The following is a 20,064-nucleotide window of genomic DNA, read 5'->3' on the forward strand; positions in this document are numbered from 1 at the left end:
TCCAAGAGAGCCTGGAGCATGCAGAGAGTGTGAACTAAGTGGAGGGGAGCTGGCACTGTGCAGACCTGATCCACTTTATTCCAACAGCAGTGGGGAACCACCCACAGGCTTTCAGCAGGAGCGAAGAGCCAGTGGCGGAAGCTGTAACGATGCCCCTGTTTCTGGGTGGAGAAGAGATTGCCAATGAGCAGGGCTGTTAGGAGAAACAGTCGTGAGTGAGCGCTGACAAGGGTCAGCCAGTTGGAGGTGGTGGAGACGTAGAGAGGTAATCCAGGTTTAGGATATACTCTGGAGAGCCTGTGGATTAAATGAGGTCATCTATGTAAAACAACTTGCACAGTGCTGGACGGAAGGGGCTCCATCAGGTGCTTGGGTAGAGAACAGAATCTGGGACAGCAGGCCTGTCACAACTGCCTAAGTCACAGAGGAATTTGGCAAATACTGAGGTCACAGAGCAGATAAGCAAGCTGGTTCGACCACTCTTTTTTTTTTTTTAATTTAGATTTTTAAAAATTAATTAATTTGGTTTTGACTTCGCTGGCTCTTTGCTGCTGCAAGAGGGGTTGCTCCAGTTGCAGCGAGCGAGGGCTGCTCTCTAGTTGCGGTGTGCGGGCTTCTCGCCATGGTGCTTTCTCTTGCTGCAGAGCACAAGCTCTAAGGGCATTGCTTCAGTAGCTGTGGCATGTGGGTTTAGCTGCTTTGCATGCAGCATGTGGGATCTTAGTTCCCAGAGCAGGGATCAAACCCATGTCCCCTGCATTGGCAGGCAGATTCTTAACCACAGGACCACCAGGGAAGTCCCTCGACCACTCATTTTTTATGTGCCACTTGGGCAAGTCACATTGAGGACCTCAGTTTCCCCATTCAGAAATGAGGAGTGGACCAGGTGATCCCTAAGGCAGCTGCCAGAGCTAACATCCTATGAGTCATTTTTACCGGATGTTATCAGTCAGGGTTTGATTGAAGAAGCAGAGTCACTCTGAGTGAGGCAGAATCAAGAATTTATAGTAAGCATCAGATCTTACAAAATGTGGAAGCCAGTGGAGTACTCTGCAAAGGTACTGGATTGAAGGGACTGCGATCAACAAGGAAAGCTGAGCACAAAGTTTCGGAAGTCGAGGGCACATTGGAACTACAAGGACAAACTGGATCCTGTGTCTGTCTCTGCTGCTGCTGCTGCTAAGTCGCTTCAGTCGTGTCCAACTCTGTGTGACCCCATAGACGGCAGCCCACCAGGCTCCCCCATCCCTGGGATTCTCCAGGCAAGAACACTGGAGTGGGTTGCCATTGCCTTCTCTGTGTCTGTCTCTAGCCACCTATAATCTTGAAGGTGCAGGTGACCTGCAGAAGCCCCAGCTCTCGGCCACAGAATTACTCACACCTGGCTCAGGAGCTGAAGGAGACAGGGCAGGTCTAGATGCCGCTCCACCCAGCAAGTGAGCCAGCCGTCAGGGACAACGCACGTGAACTGCCACGGTGCCTGGTACCCAACACTGGCTTTCAGAGTATAAAATGCAGCTTCACTTCCACCTTGCCAGTCTCGGGACAGTTTCTCTTGTGGCTAACCCCAATCTGGAATCATGCAGGGAAGGGAATTCGGGCAAATGTAGTTCTACTGTAGCTAAACGGACATAGTACCAGAGTCACTGTCTGTCAACGTGGCAGTCATACACCCTTCTTTAAACCATGTGTGTGTGCTAAGTTGCCCAGTCATGTCCAACTCTTTGTGACCCCATGGACTGCAGCCTGCCAGGCTCCTCGTCCATGGGGATTCTCCAGGCAGGAATCCTGGAGTGGGTAGCCATGCTCTTCCTCAGGGAATCTTCCCAACCCAGGAATTGAACAGGGGTTTCCTGCATTGTAGGCAGATTCTTTGCCAGCTGAGCTAAAGAATTCTAAAGACAGTGGTAAAATCATCCTTTGGGTGATAGTCATTCTTTCTCTAACAGTCACACTCTCCTTGGATATTTTGTCCCTTTACTTCTGCTTTGGTTATATGATACTGAGTAACAAACCAACCTAAACCCATAGGTATTGTGACTGACTGTGTCCTTTCAAAATTCACATGTTGATTTTTGCCATATAAATTAATTAAAAATAAATAAATAAAGGAAAAAATTCGTACGTTGAAACACCAGTCCCCAATATGTTTGTATTGGAAATGGGGATTTGGGGAGGTGATTAGGTCACGAGGGTGGGGTCTCATGAATGGGATTAATGCCCTTATAAAAAAGACGCTGGAGAGTTCCCTCATTCCTTCTGCTATGTGTGTGTGCATGCTCAGTTGCTCAGTCATGTCTGACTTTTTGCTACCCCTTGGGCTCCAGCCCACCAGGCTACTCTGTCCATGGAATTCTCCAGGCAAGAATACTGGAGTGGATTGCCATTTCCTACTCCAGGGGATCTTCCCAACCCAGGGATCAAACCCATGTCTCCTGCATCTCCTGCAACGGCAGGTGGATTCTATTCCACTGAGCCACCTGGGAAGTCCCTGCTATGTGAGAACACAGCAAAAAGCCAGACATCTATGAACCAGGAGGTGGGCCCCTTCCCACTGAATCTACTGGTTCCTTGATCTTGGACTTCTCAGCAACCAGAGCTGGGAGAAACAAATTTCTAAGACACCCAGTCTGTGGTATTTTGATACAGCATCTCAAATGGACTAAGATAGGCATTAAACAATAGCCTACATGGGTTTTGTGTGTCAGGAATTTGGAAAGGGCACAGTAAGGATGGTTCGTCTATGCACCATAAGGTCTGGGCTGGGATGATTCAAACAGCTGGAAGTAGGATAAGCTGGGGCCAGAGACCCCATTTCCAAGAGGGCATCTTCATTCACATTTCTGGCACATGGCCTGAGATGACTGAAGGACAGATCTGTCTGGGACTGTCTGCTCAAAAGCCCACAGGTGGCCTCTCCTGTATAGTGGTATCAAGGTAACTGGACATTACAAGGCTGCTCACAGCTCTAAAATGAATTTCCAGGAAATAAGGTAGAAACTGCATGGTTTCACGACGTAGCTCTGGAAGTCACCTAGTGCCACATCATGTTCTATTGGTTGAAGGATTCCAGATTCAAGGAAAAGGAACATACATTCTGCCCTTTAACGGGAACAACGTCAAAGAACTAAGGCTGTGGTTTAAAACCACCATCTGTAACTCTGTCTAATCCAGGTCATGCTTATCCACAGCACGTGGCTGGCTCACCCTTTGGTAATATTTTAGCACCATTTTCATCCCTGTTCATTCCTCACCTGTACCAACTGACAAGTGATGCCTATGAGAATGTTATTACAGGTGACTTCTTTTCCATGCTTCCCAAGGTTTCTTGGAAACTTATACATGCCTCACAGTTAAACTCACGTTCCAGCTTTTCTACAAATGTATCATTCTCAGGTGATCCCCTAAGTTATAACTCCTTGGCTTGCGACCCCTGCTTACTGCCTGTCCTGAAGCATGTGTGATTCCTAACGACTGACAATAATGAGATGCGTAGTCAACTAGCCAACGAACAGTGATAAGAAAATGTCTTGAGCTAATTTATGAAGTAGAGAAATAGGCTTCTGAATCAAATAACAATTTGGGTCAATACACTTTTCTACCTTTAAGGATTTAGGAATTGGCACAATAAAATAGAAAAGATAAACGATTGGTAAAACAACCAAGTTCAGAAGAGAGCTGAAAGCTGACTTGCAGGAATGGCTTATACAATAGACTTGACCATCATTCTGGGACCAGCTAGGCTGTATTTTGGCGAAGGAAATGGAAACCTACTCCAGTGTTCTTGCCTGGAGAATCCCAGGGATGGGGGAGCCTGGTGGGCTGCCGTCTATGGGGTCACACAGAGTTGGACACGACTGAAGCGACTTAGCAGCAGCAGGCTGTATTTTGGTGGTCATCTATATCCAGCACATAATGAAGGTTCTTTTTCTGAATAACTAGAGCACTTATATCGTGAACATTCATTCATTTATCTAAGTATCTTGAGTGCTTTTTCTGGGTCAGGTGGTATTTTTCCTTTGCTGTCCAGCAGCACAGTAGTGAAAAGGACACAGCCTCAGAGGCTTTTAAGGAGAAGGAAAAGAACAAAACAAAACAAAAAACTAAACTGTAATACAGTAAGGGAGCTCAAGAAAAAGCACTTAACTATAAACAATTTTGTTTCACTCAGTCTCGTGTCTTAATCTCCTCCTCCGTTACTGTATGCTTTTTGAAGGCAGGGGCCCCCTTTTAACTGCATTCCACTCAGTATCCAGCTCAGTGACATGTCCATAAATGTTTGCATTACGTGTTGCCTCCTGCAAAGGTTCTTGATTGCCCATCTGTACATTAAACCACCACCACCAACAGTGTCCTCTATAACACCTTATGCTTGGAAGGAGGAATAACCAGGCTTTGACTCCGTGACACCCAAGAGTTCTGTGGTGACTTGATTCTTATATATATTTATATATAAGAATCTGCCTGCAATGCAGGAAACCTGGGTTTGATCCCTGGGTCAGGAAGATCCCCTGAAGAAGGAAATGGCAACCCACTCCAGTATTCTGGCCTGGAGAATCCCATGGACAGAGGAGCCTGGTGGGCTCCTCTGGAGTACTGGACACAACTGAGTGATTAACACTTTCACTTTACTTAACCCCTTGGGGCCTCTGATTTCTCAACTTTGAGCTAGATGAGTCTTCCCTTCTGGTTTATTCAGTCTACATGTTCTTGGGTGCAAGGCAAGATGCACCACTCAGACTATACACGGAGGGATGGGGCAAGGCTTGCCCCCCTGCTCTGTGGTCCCACAGTAAATTCCCAATCCTTATGAGGTTTTAGTCACAGTGAATTTCTCCCTCAAAAACCAAACAGGATAATAATGAACCACTTTCTTACATTTTCTATCAAGACAGCTCTTTGTGAGTTTTAAATGTTCTCTCCAGATTCAAAGAAGCTGGTTTCTTCATGAGTGGTTGGAATAAGACTTTTCTTGGAAGCTACTGAATATGGATTAGTTGGATTGTTTCGCAGGAAATAAAAAGCAGGCTCTAGGGTGACTACTTCAGCACTTAATTGGGTTAGCAAAGAACTGCAAATGAGAGGTTTCCCTTAAGAGGGAAAGGATGTTTATGGGCCACCTCCCCCACCCTCTAGGTGGTGGATTTTAACCTAAACGTTAGTCTGCAAATGCAGTCTTTAATTTAGGAACCATTACAAGAATCTATTAGAGCAGAAAATGTCAGGTTGAAAAATTAACACATCACAGGAGTTAATTAGAACCCAGCCTCTCATTAGATGCAAATAGAGAGCCCTCCAACTGCCCAACAGCCCGCTGAAGTCATGTTTGTTGCGGCTCCAAAGCAGCTGCATCTTTGTTACTCAAGGAGTGGATGGAGGAAGCGGCCCAGGCACTCAGGCCAGAGCCACTAGGGACCCATGGCCCATCCTTTAGGTTAACAGGTCTATTCTCAAGACACTATCTTTGACTCCACTCTTGGGCCTCCCAGGTGGCTCAGTGGTACAGAATCCGCCTACCAATGGAGAAGACGCAGGTTCAATCCCTGGTCCAGTAAGAGTCCCTGGAGGAGGAAATGGCAACCCACTCCGATTTTCTTGCTTGATAAATCCCACGAACAATGGAGCCTGGTGGGCCATCGTCCATGAGGTCATAAAGAGTTGGATATGACAGAGTGACTGAGAGACTGAGCAAGCACCTCTCTTGAACAGTGCATGTCACAGGGTGGATAGCCTTCTGCCTGGAACTCCCTTGGGGAAGCGTTTTCTGCAACAAAGACAAACATGCCATGCCTGTCACCAGGCGCAGATTGGCGACTGTGTAAACCACTCGGTGAGAGGGAGGCTCCAGGCCATTCAGACTTAGCTCTAAGTCGTGGGCTTTGTTTTCTTTCCACATTCAGACTGAAATGTGATTCCCCGGGCTTTCTTTTTTGGAAAATACCTGCGATGAGTTCCATGCTGGGAAAGAAAAGCTGTTGACAGGAAAAGCTTCTGTCGGGCAAGGGGCTTTTTCAAGGGCTCTCAAAGGAGACAGTCGCATCAAGCAGGCCGAGGCAGAGATGGCAGGACTCTAGGAATGAGAGGTTCAGATCACAAAAGGGTTATCTGTAACCATGGATTAGGCAGAGTTTCGGGCAGCTTCCTCTGTGAACGCGGCGCCACGCACACAGACTTTCGGGCCGGCAGATACACATCGCCTCTGTCACTTACTGTGTGTTCTTGGGCAAACGGCTTACCCCCTCGGAACATCAGTTTGCTGAGGCCGTTGCATGAAATAAATGCATGCAAAGTGTGTAACACCATATCTGGCGCAGGGTAAAGGTTCTACATGAATTATCTGTTATTGATTTGATAGTAGTATTCCTTCAGCCCACACAACGAGCTGCCTCTGTGCACTAGGCTCTGTGCAGGGACAGCTCCTGCTTCTTGACCTCATAGAACCCACTGCTTAATAAACCGTGTACGCAAATCTTTAGTACAAAGCAAACCCCTCTGCCCTCCTTGCAAGTGCCCAAGGAGAAGTGCCAACTGCACACAGCTCTGCTTTGCCGAGTAGCTCAGAATTCTACCTTTTGAGCAGCCCTTTAAATTCAGCTACTTCTACCTTCAATTTAGCCACAGTTCTCTCTGTGGGCACTTACACATGGAGTTACTGTTATCTGTTTATTGTCTCCTCCTCTGAGTTCCTACAAGGTGAGAACCGTCTATACATTTGATTCACTCATCATTTATTCATCTCTGTAAGTCTCATGCATTACTCTGCAAAGATAAAGAGAAGATTCAACCCTACTGCTGAGTACATAGATTCCCAGATGGGAACTTTTCTGGGGAAATAACCCTGCTCCCCCCCACTCCCACTTTTTTCATTTTCTAACAATCACTTTGGTTCTGACCTCAGTTTCTTCATTTCTTTGAGGGACAAATAGAGTCTCCTTCCCTGGAAGGTTATGATGATGGCTGGAGACCATGCAGCTTCTATGTGCCTAACACAATTCTAGGCACAGAGCCAAATAGCAAAAAAAAACAAAAGTTGATTCCATTCTTGCCCTTACCCAGGACCGGTTGGTAATATATACAAGGCATAACACGATTACCACATGAGTGGTACTGAGGTCCTTTCAACTTGCATCCAGCCTCTGCCATATTCTAGACTTACCTGAAATGGGAGGACATAAACACACATTAGAAGCTTGGTCCCTGTCGCCAAGTTCTTGGAGAACTGTGGTAAGTGTTGGACAAAAAGATCTCAGGAAGAGAGCAGAAAGCTCTTAACCCAGATCCTTAGACCCGGGCTGCAGGAGATTTCCACAACATCAACAATAATCAAGTTATTTGGCACTTACGACGTGCCAGTCAGTGTCCACAACAATTTACACACATTATCTCATTTAAGTCAGAACAACTGCGTGGGGATAGATACAAACTTCCTTATTTTACAGGTGACCCATCTGAGGCTCTGCGAGGCACACTGGCAGTCCTGCAAGGACTAAATCGTTTAGGAATCCACCTGCTGAGGCTTTAGTGGAGAGTGTGGGCTAACACCAAGCTCGGCCGAAGGAAGGGAGGGTGGGGAGAGGACTGGGAATGAGAGGGTAAAGCTGGATCAAAACACGGCTGGCATGATCCCCAGGACCCCCGGAGAAGCAGAGAAAGTTGGAAAGAGATGCAGGAGGCAGGTGGGGGGGTGGGGTGGGTGGATGCCCGGAAGGCTGGGGGAGGGCAGCCTTCCCGGTCCCCTCCCCACCCCGCCAGCACCTCCTGCACAGGTCAAGCTTCTCCCCTCCCGCCCTCTCGCCCTCCCAACCTTATTTAGAAACCGTGTCCCCGAGACAGGAAGGGCGGCGGGCCGAGAAGCACGGAGCGTCCCGGTCTCATTTCCTCTCGAATCCCCCTGTGGAATTTCATTTCGTACGGTGAGGAAATCGGAGCGCGAGGCCGTCGGCGGCTCCGGGGCGCCCCCCCTCCCCGACTCTCGGCTGCAGGTCGGGCCGAGGCGGGGCGCGGGAGCAGGGCCGGGCTGCACGCCGGGCGGGTTGGGGGGCGCACGGAGCCGCGCGCCCGCGCCGTGCCAGGAGCAGGGCCCCGTGTTCGAAAAGCCTTATCGCTCTTATCCTCCCCAGTCTCTTTACGGGCGAGGACCCTGACACCGAGAGGCCGAGCAGTTTGCTCCGGGTCACACAGCCGGCAGTTTAAAAACCACGATTTCGTAAATAACCCGAATCCCGTGTTCTTTGTGTACGTTTCGCTGCCCAATGGGGAAGCGGCCAGGGGCCGAGGGGACAGCTGGAGGACAGCAAAAGGAGCCGGCAGGATTTGGGGGCGCGCCGCCCCCCCCATCCCCTCCGGGGGGAGAAGGGGCGCGCGGGCTCGGCTGGGAGAGCGGCGGCGGCCTCCGCGCCCGGCCCCAGAGCGCCGCGCACCGGGTGGGAGGGAGGCGAGCGCCAGGGAGCGGGGCGGGGAGCCCGGGGCCGCGGGGCGGGACGCAGGGCGGGGCACGGGCGGGCGGCGCGCGGCCACTGGAGAGGCACGCCGTCCGTCGCGCGCCGGGCCCGCCCCCGCGAACCTATAGCGCCGCCTCGGGCTCGGGCGGCGGAGCGGCGCGGTGGTGCGGGGTGCTGGCGGGCTCGGCGGAGTCGCTGCGCGGACGTGGCCGGCGCCGTCCCGGGGCTCGCCGCCCGTAGCCATGACCCACGCAGGCCGTCCTCCGGCCCCGGCTCGCGGCGTCTAGTGCCCCCACGCAGTCGCGCGCAGCTGCGAGAGAACCGGCCGCTACCCCTCCGCCCCGTCGTCGTCGCCCTTGGCGCCTTATCGCTCTCTCCCCGGAGCCGGGAGCAGCGCGGGCGGCCGGCGGCCCCGTGCAAACTGGGGGTGTCTGCTGGAGCAGCCCCCCGCGCCGCCGCCGCCGCCGCCGCCCCCGGCTCTGGCCATGGCCTGGCGGGGCGCAGGGCCGCGCGTCCTGGGGGGCCCCGGGGGCGTCGGGCTCAGTCCGCGGCTGTTGCTGCTGCTGCTGCTGCTGCTACTGCTCGTGGGGCCGGCGCGGGGCTTCGGGGACGAGGAGGAGAGGCGCTGCGACCCCATCCGCATCTCCATGTGCCAGAACCTGGGCTACAACGTGACCAAGATGCCCAACCTGGTGGGGCACGAACTGCAGACGGACGCCGAGCTGCAACTGACCACATTCACGCCGCTCATCCAGTACGGCTGCTCCAGCCAGCTGCAGGTGGGCGCCCCCTCCTCGGGCGGGACCCCTGGGGCAGGGGGACGCCTCCGAGCCCCGGATTCACTCCCCGCGGCCCTTGCCAGGTCGAGCCCCCTGTGCCCTTCCTAGGTCTCAAGGAACGATATCTATCCGGGAAAAGTGATTTCCATCCCCACCCCCACTTTGCTGTCCCTCCTCAGGGACTGGAGGCCAAAACGTTGTGTAAGTCATCTGGCCTGCGAAAGAACCCGCTCTGCACCCCGCCCTTCCGTCTTTCTCCTCTGCCCACCCGTGTCTGGCCAAGCCCCTAACCCCAGCGGAGCTGAGAGTTATCTTTGCCAAGGATTCTGGCCGCCGCTGTTCGGTGGGCGAGTCCTCCGCACGGCAGCCAGTTGCAGCTAAGACTTGGAAGGGAGTGATAAGGCGACAGGGAATTTCTGCTCCCTCGCCGACCTCCTTTCTCCCCCGTATTTTTTGGATGTGTTATTAAATGCAACACCCCTGGCCCATTTTCTGCAGAATGGCCCCTCGCGGTGTCTTGCATGATTGTAGAGGTCATGCACGAAGGAATGGTTGCGCTGTCTTGAGTTCCTTCTTATTCTCAGGGTTAAGGGCAGGTTTAGTACATGGAGGGGGGGAAGGCATCACTTGGGGAAGAGGCGATAGTAGGGTCAAGCTCCAGAAGGTAGCTTGTATATTGGAAGTTTTTTTTTTTTCTTTTTTCCCAGTCATTAAAAATATTAAAGCTTATGTAGTCCTATAGAAAATGTTCTTCCTAACATAATAAGTGAAGAAAGAATTTGTATATACGGGTGATTATAATCTTACCACAACCACAAGTTCACTGAAAAAAAAAAAAAAAAAAGAACTGGAAGGAAACTTAAAAATGTTAACACTGGTTGTGTTTCTGTTGGAAAGGCTATGAGTGATTTTTAGAAATTTAGAAGAGAGAGAACTGGTGGGGTGGGGGAGGAGTGGAGGGGAATAGAGGATAGTTCTATAGTTATCCAGGCTGAAAGCTTTGGAAATCTGTGGTTCTGGTTGTAACTTCTAAGAGATAAACAGTCATGCAATTGACTTACTAGGTGGATGTTTTTACATAGGTCATTTGGAAAGTTGGACGGCGGTTTCAGAAGGATGGTTGGGATTAGACCTGTTGCTGGTGAAATGTCCCTGTGGAAGTGTCAGGATTTTAGAACTAGGTTATGAAAGCTTAGGAAAATGATTCTCGAGCTCTCAGTTTGGAAACAACACATATCCTGACACCAGTGGCAATTTTGTTGGCAAACAGCTTTTCAGGGATATATATTTTTAATTACACGTATCCTGGGGAGGCAGCCAAGCTGTTTGGAAGGACAGGACGAGATCCCTTTACATGCTGGAAAATAGTTACTTGTAACTCTAGACTTCATAGACAACATCTGTAAGGAGCCCAGCAGACTGTTTATCAATGCTGGAGGAATTGAGGACAGCAACTGGACTCTCCCCTGCTGGTATTGCAGTTTCAGGGACTGAACATTTGTATTTTCCTATTGTGCTTCATTATTATTCATTGAGGAAACCTGGCCAAACAAAGCCCCCGATACCCAGAGATTTCAACTTGCTTCCCATCCTTGGGTTTAACAGCGTCAATGAGGACATTTTCTGTTTCAGTATGAGACTGTTTAAAAAATAATTTGGGGGAATAAAATAGAGGAAGGAGAGACTATTAACATGATAAAAGCCGGATCTCCTTTTTTTTTTTGAATATTTAGTTTTATGGTAATAAAGAAATGGGGATAAAAATAAAGCACCCCATCATCCAGAGAACTGAGTCAGACTGATTAGTCTGTTCAGCTCTTTCATATAGTAGCTGAAAGGGGAGGGAGGCTCAAAGTCAGCTCTTTAAGGTTTATTTCCCTAAGTGTTGTGCAAAAGGGGATTATGTAATGCTTTGGGTCCCTTTTATCTATTTATTTATCTATGTTCTCCTGGAAAGGGTTTACTAGACCCAGAAGAAGAAAAAGGTGTAAGTGATGGATTATTAGGCAAGCTCATTTGAGGTCAGAGTCAACAGTCAGATACCCCTATAGACTGATTTAAAAGTAGATATGGACTTTGCCCAGAAGCAAGTCAGATTTGTGCAAGCCTTCGGTCAGACCTCCATGTCAACTGTCACTGTTTTCTTTGTTCGTTTCTTGACTTTTTTCCAGTTCTTCCTTTGTTCTGTGTATGTGCCCATGTGCACAGAGAAGGTCAACATCCCCATCGGGCCCTGCGGCGGGATGTGCCTTTCTGTCAAGAGACGCTGCGAGCCTGTGTTGAAGGAGTTTGGCTTTGCCTGGCCGGAGAGCCTAAACTGCAGCAAATTCCCGCCCCAGAACGACCACAACCACATGTGCATGGAAGGGCCAGGTGATGAGGAAGTGCCCTTGCCTCACAAAACCCCCATCCAGCCTGGGGAAGAGTGCCACTCCGTGGGAACCAACTCGGATCAGTACATCTGGGTGAAAAGGAGCCTGAACTGTGTTCTCAAGTGTGGCTATGACGCTGGCTTGTACAGCCGCTCGGCCAAGGAGTTCACCGACGTCTGGATGGCCGTGTGGGCCAGCCTGTGCTTCATCTCCACCGCCTTCACTGTGCTCACCTTCCTGATCGATTCTTCCAGGTTTTCCTACCCAGAGCGCCCCATCATCTTTCTCAGTATGTGCTATAATATTTATAGCATTGCTTATATTGTCAGGCTGACTGTAGGCCGGGAAAGGATATCCTGCGATTTTGAAGAGGCAGCAGAACCTGTTCTCATTCAAGAAGGCCTTAAGAACACAGGATGTGCAATCATTTTCTTGCTGATGTACTTTTTTGGAATGGCCAGTTCCATCTGGTGGGTTATTCTGACGCTCACTTGGTTTTTGGCAGCGGGACTCAAATGGGGTCATGAAGCCATCGAAATGCACAGCTCTTATTTCCACATCGCAGCCTGGGCAATCCCCGCGGTGAAAACCATTGTCATCTTGATTATGAGACTGGTGGATGCAGACGAGCTGACTGGCCTGTGCTACGTGGGGAACCAGAACCTGGATGCACTCACAGGCTTTGTGGTGGCCCCGCTGTTCACCTACCTGGTGATTGGGACTTTGTTTATTGCTGCGGGGTTGGTGGCCTTGTTCAAAATTCGGTCGAATCTTCAAAAGGATGGGACGAAGACAGACAAGCTGGAAAGGCTGATGGTGAAGATCGGGGTCTTCTCGGTCCTGTACACAGTGCCTGCAACCTGCGTGATTGCCTGTTATTTCTATGAAATCTCCAACTGGGCGCTTTTCCGGTATTCTGCAGATGACTCCAACATGGCGGTGGAAATGTTGAAAATCTTTATGTCTTTGCTGGTGGGCATCACTTCAGGCATGTGGATTTGGTCTGCCAAAACTCTGCACACGTGGCAGAAGTGTTCCAACAGATTGGTGAATTCTGGGAAGGTAAAGAGAGAGAAAAGAGGGAATGGTTGGGTGAAGCCTGGGAGAGGTAATGAGACTGTGGTATAAGGCTAGCCAGCCTCCACACTTTCCAGGGGGAATGCCAGCATTGGGGTGCAAGTGCTACTAAAAAGCTTATGCAGTGAATCTCAGTTTGAACAAACTAGCAACACTTCAGTAACCACCCCCCCCAATAATCCACCATCGCTCTCCCCCCGCTCCCCATCTCCCCCCAGCATCATAAAACTAGTGATTTTGCTGCAGACTTTGGAATGATCCAAAATGGAAAAGCCAGTAAGAGGCTTTCAAAGCTGTGAAAAATCAAAACATTGATCACTTGAGCAGGTCGCAGCTTGGAGCGTGGAGGTCCTCCCGAGATTCCAGGAAGTCCAGGGGATGCTCCTTTTCCCTGCAGGGTGGGATTTGAGCTGTGAGTAGGCAACTTACAGGGAGAAAGATTAACTTTTTTTTAACCCTTTAAAAGTTTTAAATACTAACTGGGTCTTTCAGACAGCAGAGCGATCTATAAACACTGGAAGCACTAGGTTCAGAGAAGTGTTACAAGACTTTTACAGTTTGGCTGATCTAACATAAACATTTTCTGTGGTACACTGTCTGCTGTTTAGAACTTTGTGGATTGCTCTCCCAAGAGGTGGTGTCAGAATCTTTCAGTGCCTTTGTCATAAAACAGAATTGTTTGAACAAACAAAAGTACTGTACAAACACACATGAGGTATCCCGTGGATTTTTCTTCTCTCTCTCCCTCTTAAATTTCAACAGCTCCCTACTAGACCGCTGCTGTTTTCTCCATTTTACATTAATGACTCAAAATAGGTATTTTTATAGGAATGTTTGCACTGCAGCAGGTCTAATGAGGGGGGAAAGGAAGGGCGATTCACTTTCTTGACAATCACTTAATTCAGAGGAAAAGGAGATCTACCAAGTCGACTTACCTTACCCACCCCAGAGACCGATTGCATTGAGCACCAGGGACTTAATATATTTTACTTTGTGTGATTGTATCTATGCAGACGCCAGTCTGGAAGAGCTAAAATGTTACGTTTCTTGGCAACTTTGCATTCACACAGATTAACTGTATAATTTGTGTGTGTCAATTACAATTAAAAGCACATTCTTGGACCATGACTTAATAGTTACTCAACTGACTTTAAAACTATGGTCAGCTTGCATTCTCAGAATGATAGTGCCTTTTTTTTTCTCTTTAGCATAAGAATGTTATCAGAGTCTGGTCTACTTGGCACAATGGAGACTTTTTCAATTTTGTAGAGGGAGCTAAGGACAACTAATCCAACTACTTTGGTGCATAATTGTTTCCTAGTAATTGGCAAGGGCTCCGTATAAGATTTCATTGGAGGCAGTGTGGCCTGGAGTATTTATATGGTGCTTAATGAATCTCCAGAATACCAGCCAGGAGCTTGATTGGTTTGTAGGGAATAAAGTGTAGACCATATGAAATGAACTGCAAACTCGTGCAGCACAGGTCTTAATTGCATTTTGCAGGGGTATCCAGAGCTTTTAAAATGTATGCTTTATATTCCTTGCAAGAGGGTACCCCCTAGCAGCCTCTCAAAAGTTGCAGTTCTTTTAAAGTTGTAACTGGCTTTTCTCCTCAACCCCCTGAGGTCTTCTGATCACCAGATCTTTGGGACAGATTGATGTAACAGGTTGCTGTCCTTGAAGTTCATCTCGGTCTTTGCTTTAGCAACTTTGGGATGATTATTTATTTATCCCTGCCCCTCCCCGCCCCTTTAAAACAGGTAGGAAAGCTCTTTTATCCCATTTCTTTGTGGAAAAATGTTTCCAGGGACTCAAAATTGCAAATAGGAGTTCAGATTCTGGAAATAAGCATGTCTTTGTTTGTTTGAGCTTCATGCCCCTGGTTTGACATTTTCCTTTCTTCTCTTTCTGGTCTGGTGTGGTTCTCGAGCTGAGATGAAGATGTGCGTAAGGACTGTTGCCTGTTTTGGAAGGCAAAGTCTTGGGGTTTCGTGCACAGATGCTAAGTGGGTACTGGTGGCCCCCACTGTGTGTTCTGGGCCTGAGTACCTTGGCTGGACTCTGGGTCAGGGCTCCAGGAGCATGAGAAATGCTCCCCAGAAGGGCCAGTTGAACTCCATCTACAACTGCATCACCCCTGAAACGTAGAATGTGAACTCCCTTTGCTGCTCGCAGATGGTTCCCATAGCTGGCCAGGGTCCTGGAGCATGCACCCGGGGCAAAGCCTGCCCTTACTCACGCTCCTCTCCAGTGTCTTGGGAGTTGCTCGGAGACTCTGGCCCAGGAAAGGGAAGAAGGACCGTGCAGGGGTTTGCAATGCAATTCTCTTTGTAATGTTTCAGTGACTGGGTGACCGAGACAAGCATCCTAGCAGAGGGCCAGTTGTGGAGAGGGTGCTCTGTGTTTATGAATGATGAAATAGTGACAGTAAGGGTACTTGGGTGAACCTGGATGCCCAAGTTCTGGAGCTTTCTAGGTCGTAGAATGTCTCTTCCATAAGTCTCTTGCCTTCTCAGGGGAAGTATATTTGATCGGAACTGGCCATTGGCACACACTGACAATGTCACAGGCTTATAGGTTGTTCCTTTCTCATTCTAGACCTTGGAGGGTGTTTACGGTTTTAGGAAAGGAGCTTTGTGGCTGAAGAGTTAGTTATCAGTTACCTTGAAGTGAGTTATCATCACCTCTTAAATTGATATTGGTTTGAAAAAAAGTTAATTATCAGCACATTTATTGAATGCCAGCTGTGTGTCACACCCTGTGTTAGGCACCTTAAGGGATGTCAGGGAGGATCAACTCTGTTCCTCTAACCAATCCAACCTGGTTCTGCTGAACTTTGCCGTTGGTTTCAGAAGAGCAGGGGCTGCTGAATTGCCACCTGTTTCACTGTCTCCATCCCATAAACCTCTTCCTGGGTCTTTCCAACTTTAACCCATCACTCAGCCCTTCCCAGGGTTCCTTGCAAATTGATGTACAGGGGTTTTGCCAGAAAGCATCAATTCTGTTACAGGACAGTCTCTATGGAAACCTCCCCGGATGATCATGAACCTTGGCTTCATCTAATGTGGCTTCCGGGGCAGGTTGTTCAGGGCTCGGGGTTTTCTAGTGACTTGCGTGTGCACGCTAAGTTGCTTCTGTCGTGTCTGACTCTTTGCGATTCTATGGGCTCTAGCCCACCAGGCTCCTCTGTCCAGAAAGATTCTCCGGGCAAGAATACCAGAGTGGGTTGCCATGCCCTCATCCAGGAGATCTTCCCAACCCGGGGTTCAAACCCGAATCTCCTGCATTGGAGGCAGATTCTTTACCACTTAGCCACCTGGGAAGCCAATCTAGTGACTCACACAGGTGAATTTGGGGACAGCAGCTTGCTAGGGAGAAGGTTAGTGTTCTTCCTCTTTCTCAGAAATCCAGAAGTAGGTATATAATTGTAACTTCCTACAAAATCCCTTGGCCTCGAAAAGGCCCAAGGGCACCTCTGTCAGCTTCCTCTCTGGCAGGCTCCTTTCTCCTCCTCCATAAGGGCTGCACCTCAGGGCAGAGGAACCTGGGCAGAGTGAAGCTGACCAGAACCTCCTGATGCAGTGCCTTGGTTGAGTCATATCCTTTTTCCTCTGTGGAGACCCATTTCCTGATCCTGAGACTGCTCCTGAACTGGCAGCTTGCTCAGGGACCTCAGCCAGGAGAAAGAGGGACACTCATTTATTTCCCCGAGATGCTCTCTGACTTTGCTTTCCCCTAGCCCTCTGTCTCCTGCGTCCTCCAAACCTGAACCCCAGGAAGCTTCTGTGTCTGGGTTCTGACACCACCAGCACCCCAGCTCTGTCCTCTCTGCCCTGCCCTACTCAGCCTCCTGACCACTGAATTCAGTGTTGCGAACCCAGCTGAGACCTGAGGGTATAGGGAGGGACCCCACAGCCTCAGCCCTGGAAGGCAGACTTAACTGGAGATTTCACCCAGGTGTGCACACGCCGGCTTCTGGTGAGGGGGCCACCGCCGCAGCTAGAAGAGGGCTGTAGAGCGCCCCCTGGAAGGAGCCCCAGAATCGATCTACGTCCTGAACTGCATTCCGTGATGGGGGAAGTTGGAGAGAATTGCTGTCCCAGCCAATTATGTCACGTCTTTGGACCCTTGACGATTCTTTTTGCCCCTTTACTGTACTTGGGCTCAGAGTCCCCGTCTGGGTTTGTATTACATCTGGATAGGGACCTGGGTTCTCATCTTTCTCCAGGGCCTAGGTCGTAGATCTTGGAAACTCCTTGCAGAGCATTTTGCTCCTACCAAGGATCAGATCCCAGAGCCTTAAATAATGGATTTTGCTGCGCTGTGGCCTCGGCAGAGCTGTCTGCTGCCACCTCTTGTCCTTGTGTGTGCAGTGATGCCCACTGGGCGTTACCCAGAGGGAAGTGAACCCCGGAGCCCCCTCGCCCGCCCCAACAAGCCTCTACCCCGCGGTAAACCCACTTGCTGTTTCTGTTTCTGATTTACCTTGTTTCCCTTCTTCTTTGCACCAGCAAATCCCCATTATTCACCCAGGCAACTTGTCAAGGGCCTGCTTGGGGACCCATGAGCCATGTCCTCCAAGCTTACGGAGCTCCCTGATTGCCCACAGTATTCAGTATACGACCACTGTCATCCCAGCAGGCTTCCTCCGAGGCTGCGAGCGCCCCTGCCCCCCGGAGCCTGGGTCCATCTGCCCTCCCACCATCCTGCCGAGGGCTCGGGCCAGCCTGGCTGGGGCCTTTGGGAAGGGGACGCTGGTGTCTCTCCCAGTGGGGCATCTAGGTGGCCCTGAATTTCTTCCTACCTCACAGGGATGTCGTGAGGCTTCAGACGAGAGGAGGACAAAGGTTCCTTGAGCTCTTGGTGGGAAAGGTGGAGTGAGTATCAGGTGTGATCTAGACAGAGATGAAATTCCGCCTGCTGGTGTGGCGGACAAGCTCGTGCTGTGTGGCCTGTCTGAGTCCCCCGGGCCACCCGCAGCCCCAGCCCCAGCCCCCTTGAGGCCAACCTGAGGGACTTTCAGATGTTCGACATTCGAGGTACCAGCAAACCCCTACGACGCACCCTGAATGAATTGCTGAGCATCAGAAGAAATGGACCCTGCTACCGAGGATGTACAAACGTATGTCTGCATTAATGTCTGTACTGTAAATTTCTAATTTATCACTGTACAAAAAAAAAAAATAAACTTTGCTATTTAATTTTTGTATTAAAGGAAAATAAAGTTTTGTTTATTAGCTGGTGTGTAATTTGGCCTCTTCCTGCAGGTGTCTGAAAGCCCCTGGGAAGCACGCTTACCCAGAAGGGAGAAATAAAGAGCTGGGTTTGCAGGGCAGAGGCACAGCCTTGTCTTCTTTTTGCTGATGCAATTTTCCCCCTTGGGATTTCTCCTGGGTCAGCCAACCCTCTGAGGTCCAAGGTCAACAGAATCCATCACTGCTGTGGTCATTGGTAACTCTCAAGTGGTCACATGATGCTTCGGATGTGACTCAAGTTCTCAAGCTGTCACTCCATCACACCCCATTTTGGCATTTTCAATACACGTGACCATTTTTACACACCTTCTCAGTCCCTTTGGCTTAATGTTGCAGCCTGAAGAAAGTTTTATCATTGCTAGAGTTCAGGCCACTCAAAAAGGGGAAAGGGAGCTTTTTTTTAACTCCAATTTTTTTGAAAAAACAAAACAACAATCTTTTTTTTTTTTTCTGGTTACACAATGGTTCTGTGTTGTGTAATTGACATGGGAGTATGTCACATCAGTCAGCCAGGAAAATGACTTCTTCAGCTAATTTTATAAGTTGGGTGGTCTGTGTCCCCATAGCCAGAAGTCATCAGACAAAGCAAATTCAAGGCCTTTGTCAGGACATTGCCATGGGAGCAAGCAATATTATGGACCACACAGGCACACAGGGAAGGGGAGTGATTGCCATCGATTGGAGATGCTGTTGAGGTCCCTGAGGAGAACGTTGGCTCTTTTGGTTTACCTTTGAATTTCTTTCCACCCTTCGGTTTTACCTGAACACCACCCTGCTTTGCTGCGCGTAGAAAACCCAGGGAGCAAGAATCTGCAATGCTCTTCTCCTTCACTGCAGATTGCTCTTGTACTTTTAAGTCCAACCGTACCTGAAGGAAGGCATGTAATTTAAATTCTCTTCCCTGGAACAGGCTGTGTGTCTCGTTTCATTACCTACTCATTATGTAGTTACGATGTTAGGGAAAAGTCAACACAATCTGGGGTGAATTCACGATAATCCCTTGCACTGGTACAAACCCTTTCTGGAAAGAAAATGCTTTTATTTACATAATTTCATTTTACACTTATGTCACCTTGGAGGTAAGCAAGGTGGGTGGGCAGTACCTCGCTAGAGATGAGAACGGAAACTTAGGACAAGGGACTTGCTGAGGGGGACCTCTGTAGGTGGGGTAGCCTGTTGGCCAGCCAGGCTCTTTCCTGCTTAGCCCAGGGTTTTGTTTTCATTCTACTGGGTTGGCCAAAAAAGTCTTCTGGGATTTCCATATAATGTGATGGGAAACCCAAACGAACTTTTTGGCCAACCTAATACAGTGAGTTGCGAGTTGAACCGTGTTTGCCCCAAAGACACACTGAAGACCTATCACTCTTTACCTATGAATGTGAATTTCCTTGGAAATAGGGTCTTTGCAGTTGTAACCAAAATCAGCTCATACTAGATGCATGCCTGCGTGTTAAGTCACTTCATTCATGGGCGACTCTTTGCGACCCCAGGGACTGTAGCCCACCAGGCTCCTCTGTCCATGGAGTTTTCCAGGCAAGAATACTGGAGTGGGTTGCGATTTCCTCCTCCAGGGGATCTTCCCAACCCAGGGATCAAACCCAGGTCTCCTGCTTCACAGGTGGGTTCTTCAGCACTGAGCCATCTGGGAAGCCCCATTCCTCTGATGTCTTTACTGCAGATAGTTCACCGAGAATGGATAAATGTTTTGGCAGGCAACTCAATAATGAGACCTGGCCATGAGCTTCTGTTGTTTAAGGATTATGTAGGTGATTACTCTTGTAAGTTTATCTTTAAGCTGGACACCTCTAGAATAAACCCCAGGATCCCAGACACTCAACCGACCTGAACCGGTCTTAGCCGCTCTCCCCATCCACCCGCCCCTGATGGGAGCTCCGTATGCAGGGCCAGGACCTTGGCTGGAATGTGGCCCAAGGGTTTTTAGCATTTCTGTCCTGAGAACTGATTTTTTCTCTTTCCCATTTTAGCTTTCACATGCAATCATAATTTTAAAGTTGACCAGACTCTTGACTAAAGAGGTCAGCCTTGGCCTCCTGTCTTCAGAGTTGCTGCGAACAGAAATAAACCACACTCTGAGAAGGGCGTTGCCCTCTGCTCAGTTTTCCTTCATGCAGCTGGGGTG

The 20,064-nt window shown here is 49.3% G+C and overlaps 2 protein-coding genes across 2 annotated transcripts; one reads left to right on the forward strand and one right to left on the reverse strand.

Annotated features, from left to right (window-relative positions):
* Window positions 1–5,160: 5,160 nt before the first annotated feature.
* LOC123333762 (translation initiation factor IF-2-like) lies at window positions 5,161–8,685 on the reverse strand. Its single transcript, XM_044943415.1, has 3 exons — window positions 6,642–8,685; window positions 5,942–6,070; window positions 5,161–5,764 (listed from the first exon to the last, which is right to left on the reverse strand). Exon 1 carries the CDS (start codon window positions 8,683–8,685, stop codon window positions 7,810–7,812), a length of 876 nt encoding a protein of 291 aa, XP_044799350.1. The 3' UTR covers window positions 5,161–5,764; window positions 5,942–6,070; window positions 6,642–7,809.
* On the forward strand, window positions 8,606–17,906 carry FZD4 (frizzled class receptor 4). Its single transcript, XM_006069757.3, has 2 exons — window positions 8,606–9,220; window positions 11,392–17,906. Exons 1-2 carry the CDS (start codon window positions 8,927–8,929, stop codon window positions 12,718–12,720), a joined length of 1,623 nt encoding a protein of 540 aa, XP_006069819.1. The 5' UTR covers window positions 8,606–8,926; the 3' UTR covers window positions 12,721–17,906.
* The last annotated feature ends 2,158 nt before the right edge of the window (window positions 17,907–20,064 follow it).

The sequence above is a fragment of the Bubalus bubalis genome, chromosome 5, assembly GCF_019923935.1.
Source record: "Bubalus bubalis isolate 160015118507 breed Murrah chromosome 5, NDDB_SH_1, whole genome shotgun sequence".
NCBI classification, from domain to species: Eukaryota; Metazoa; Chordata; class Mammalia; order Artiodactyla; family Bovidae; genus Bubalus; species Bubalus bubalis.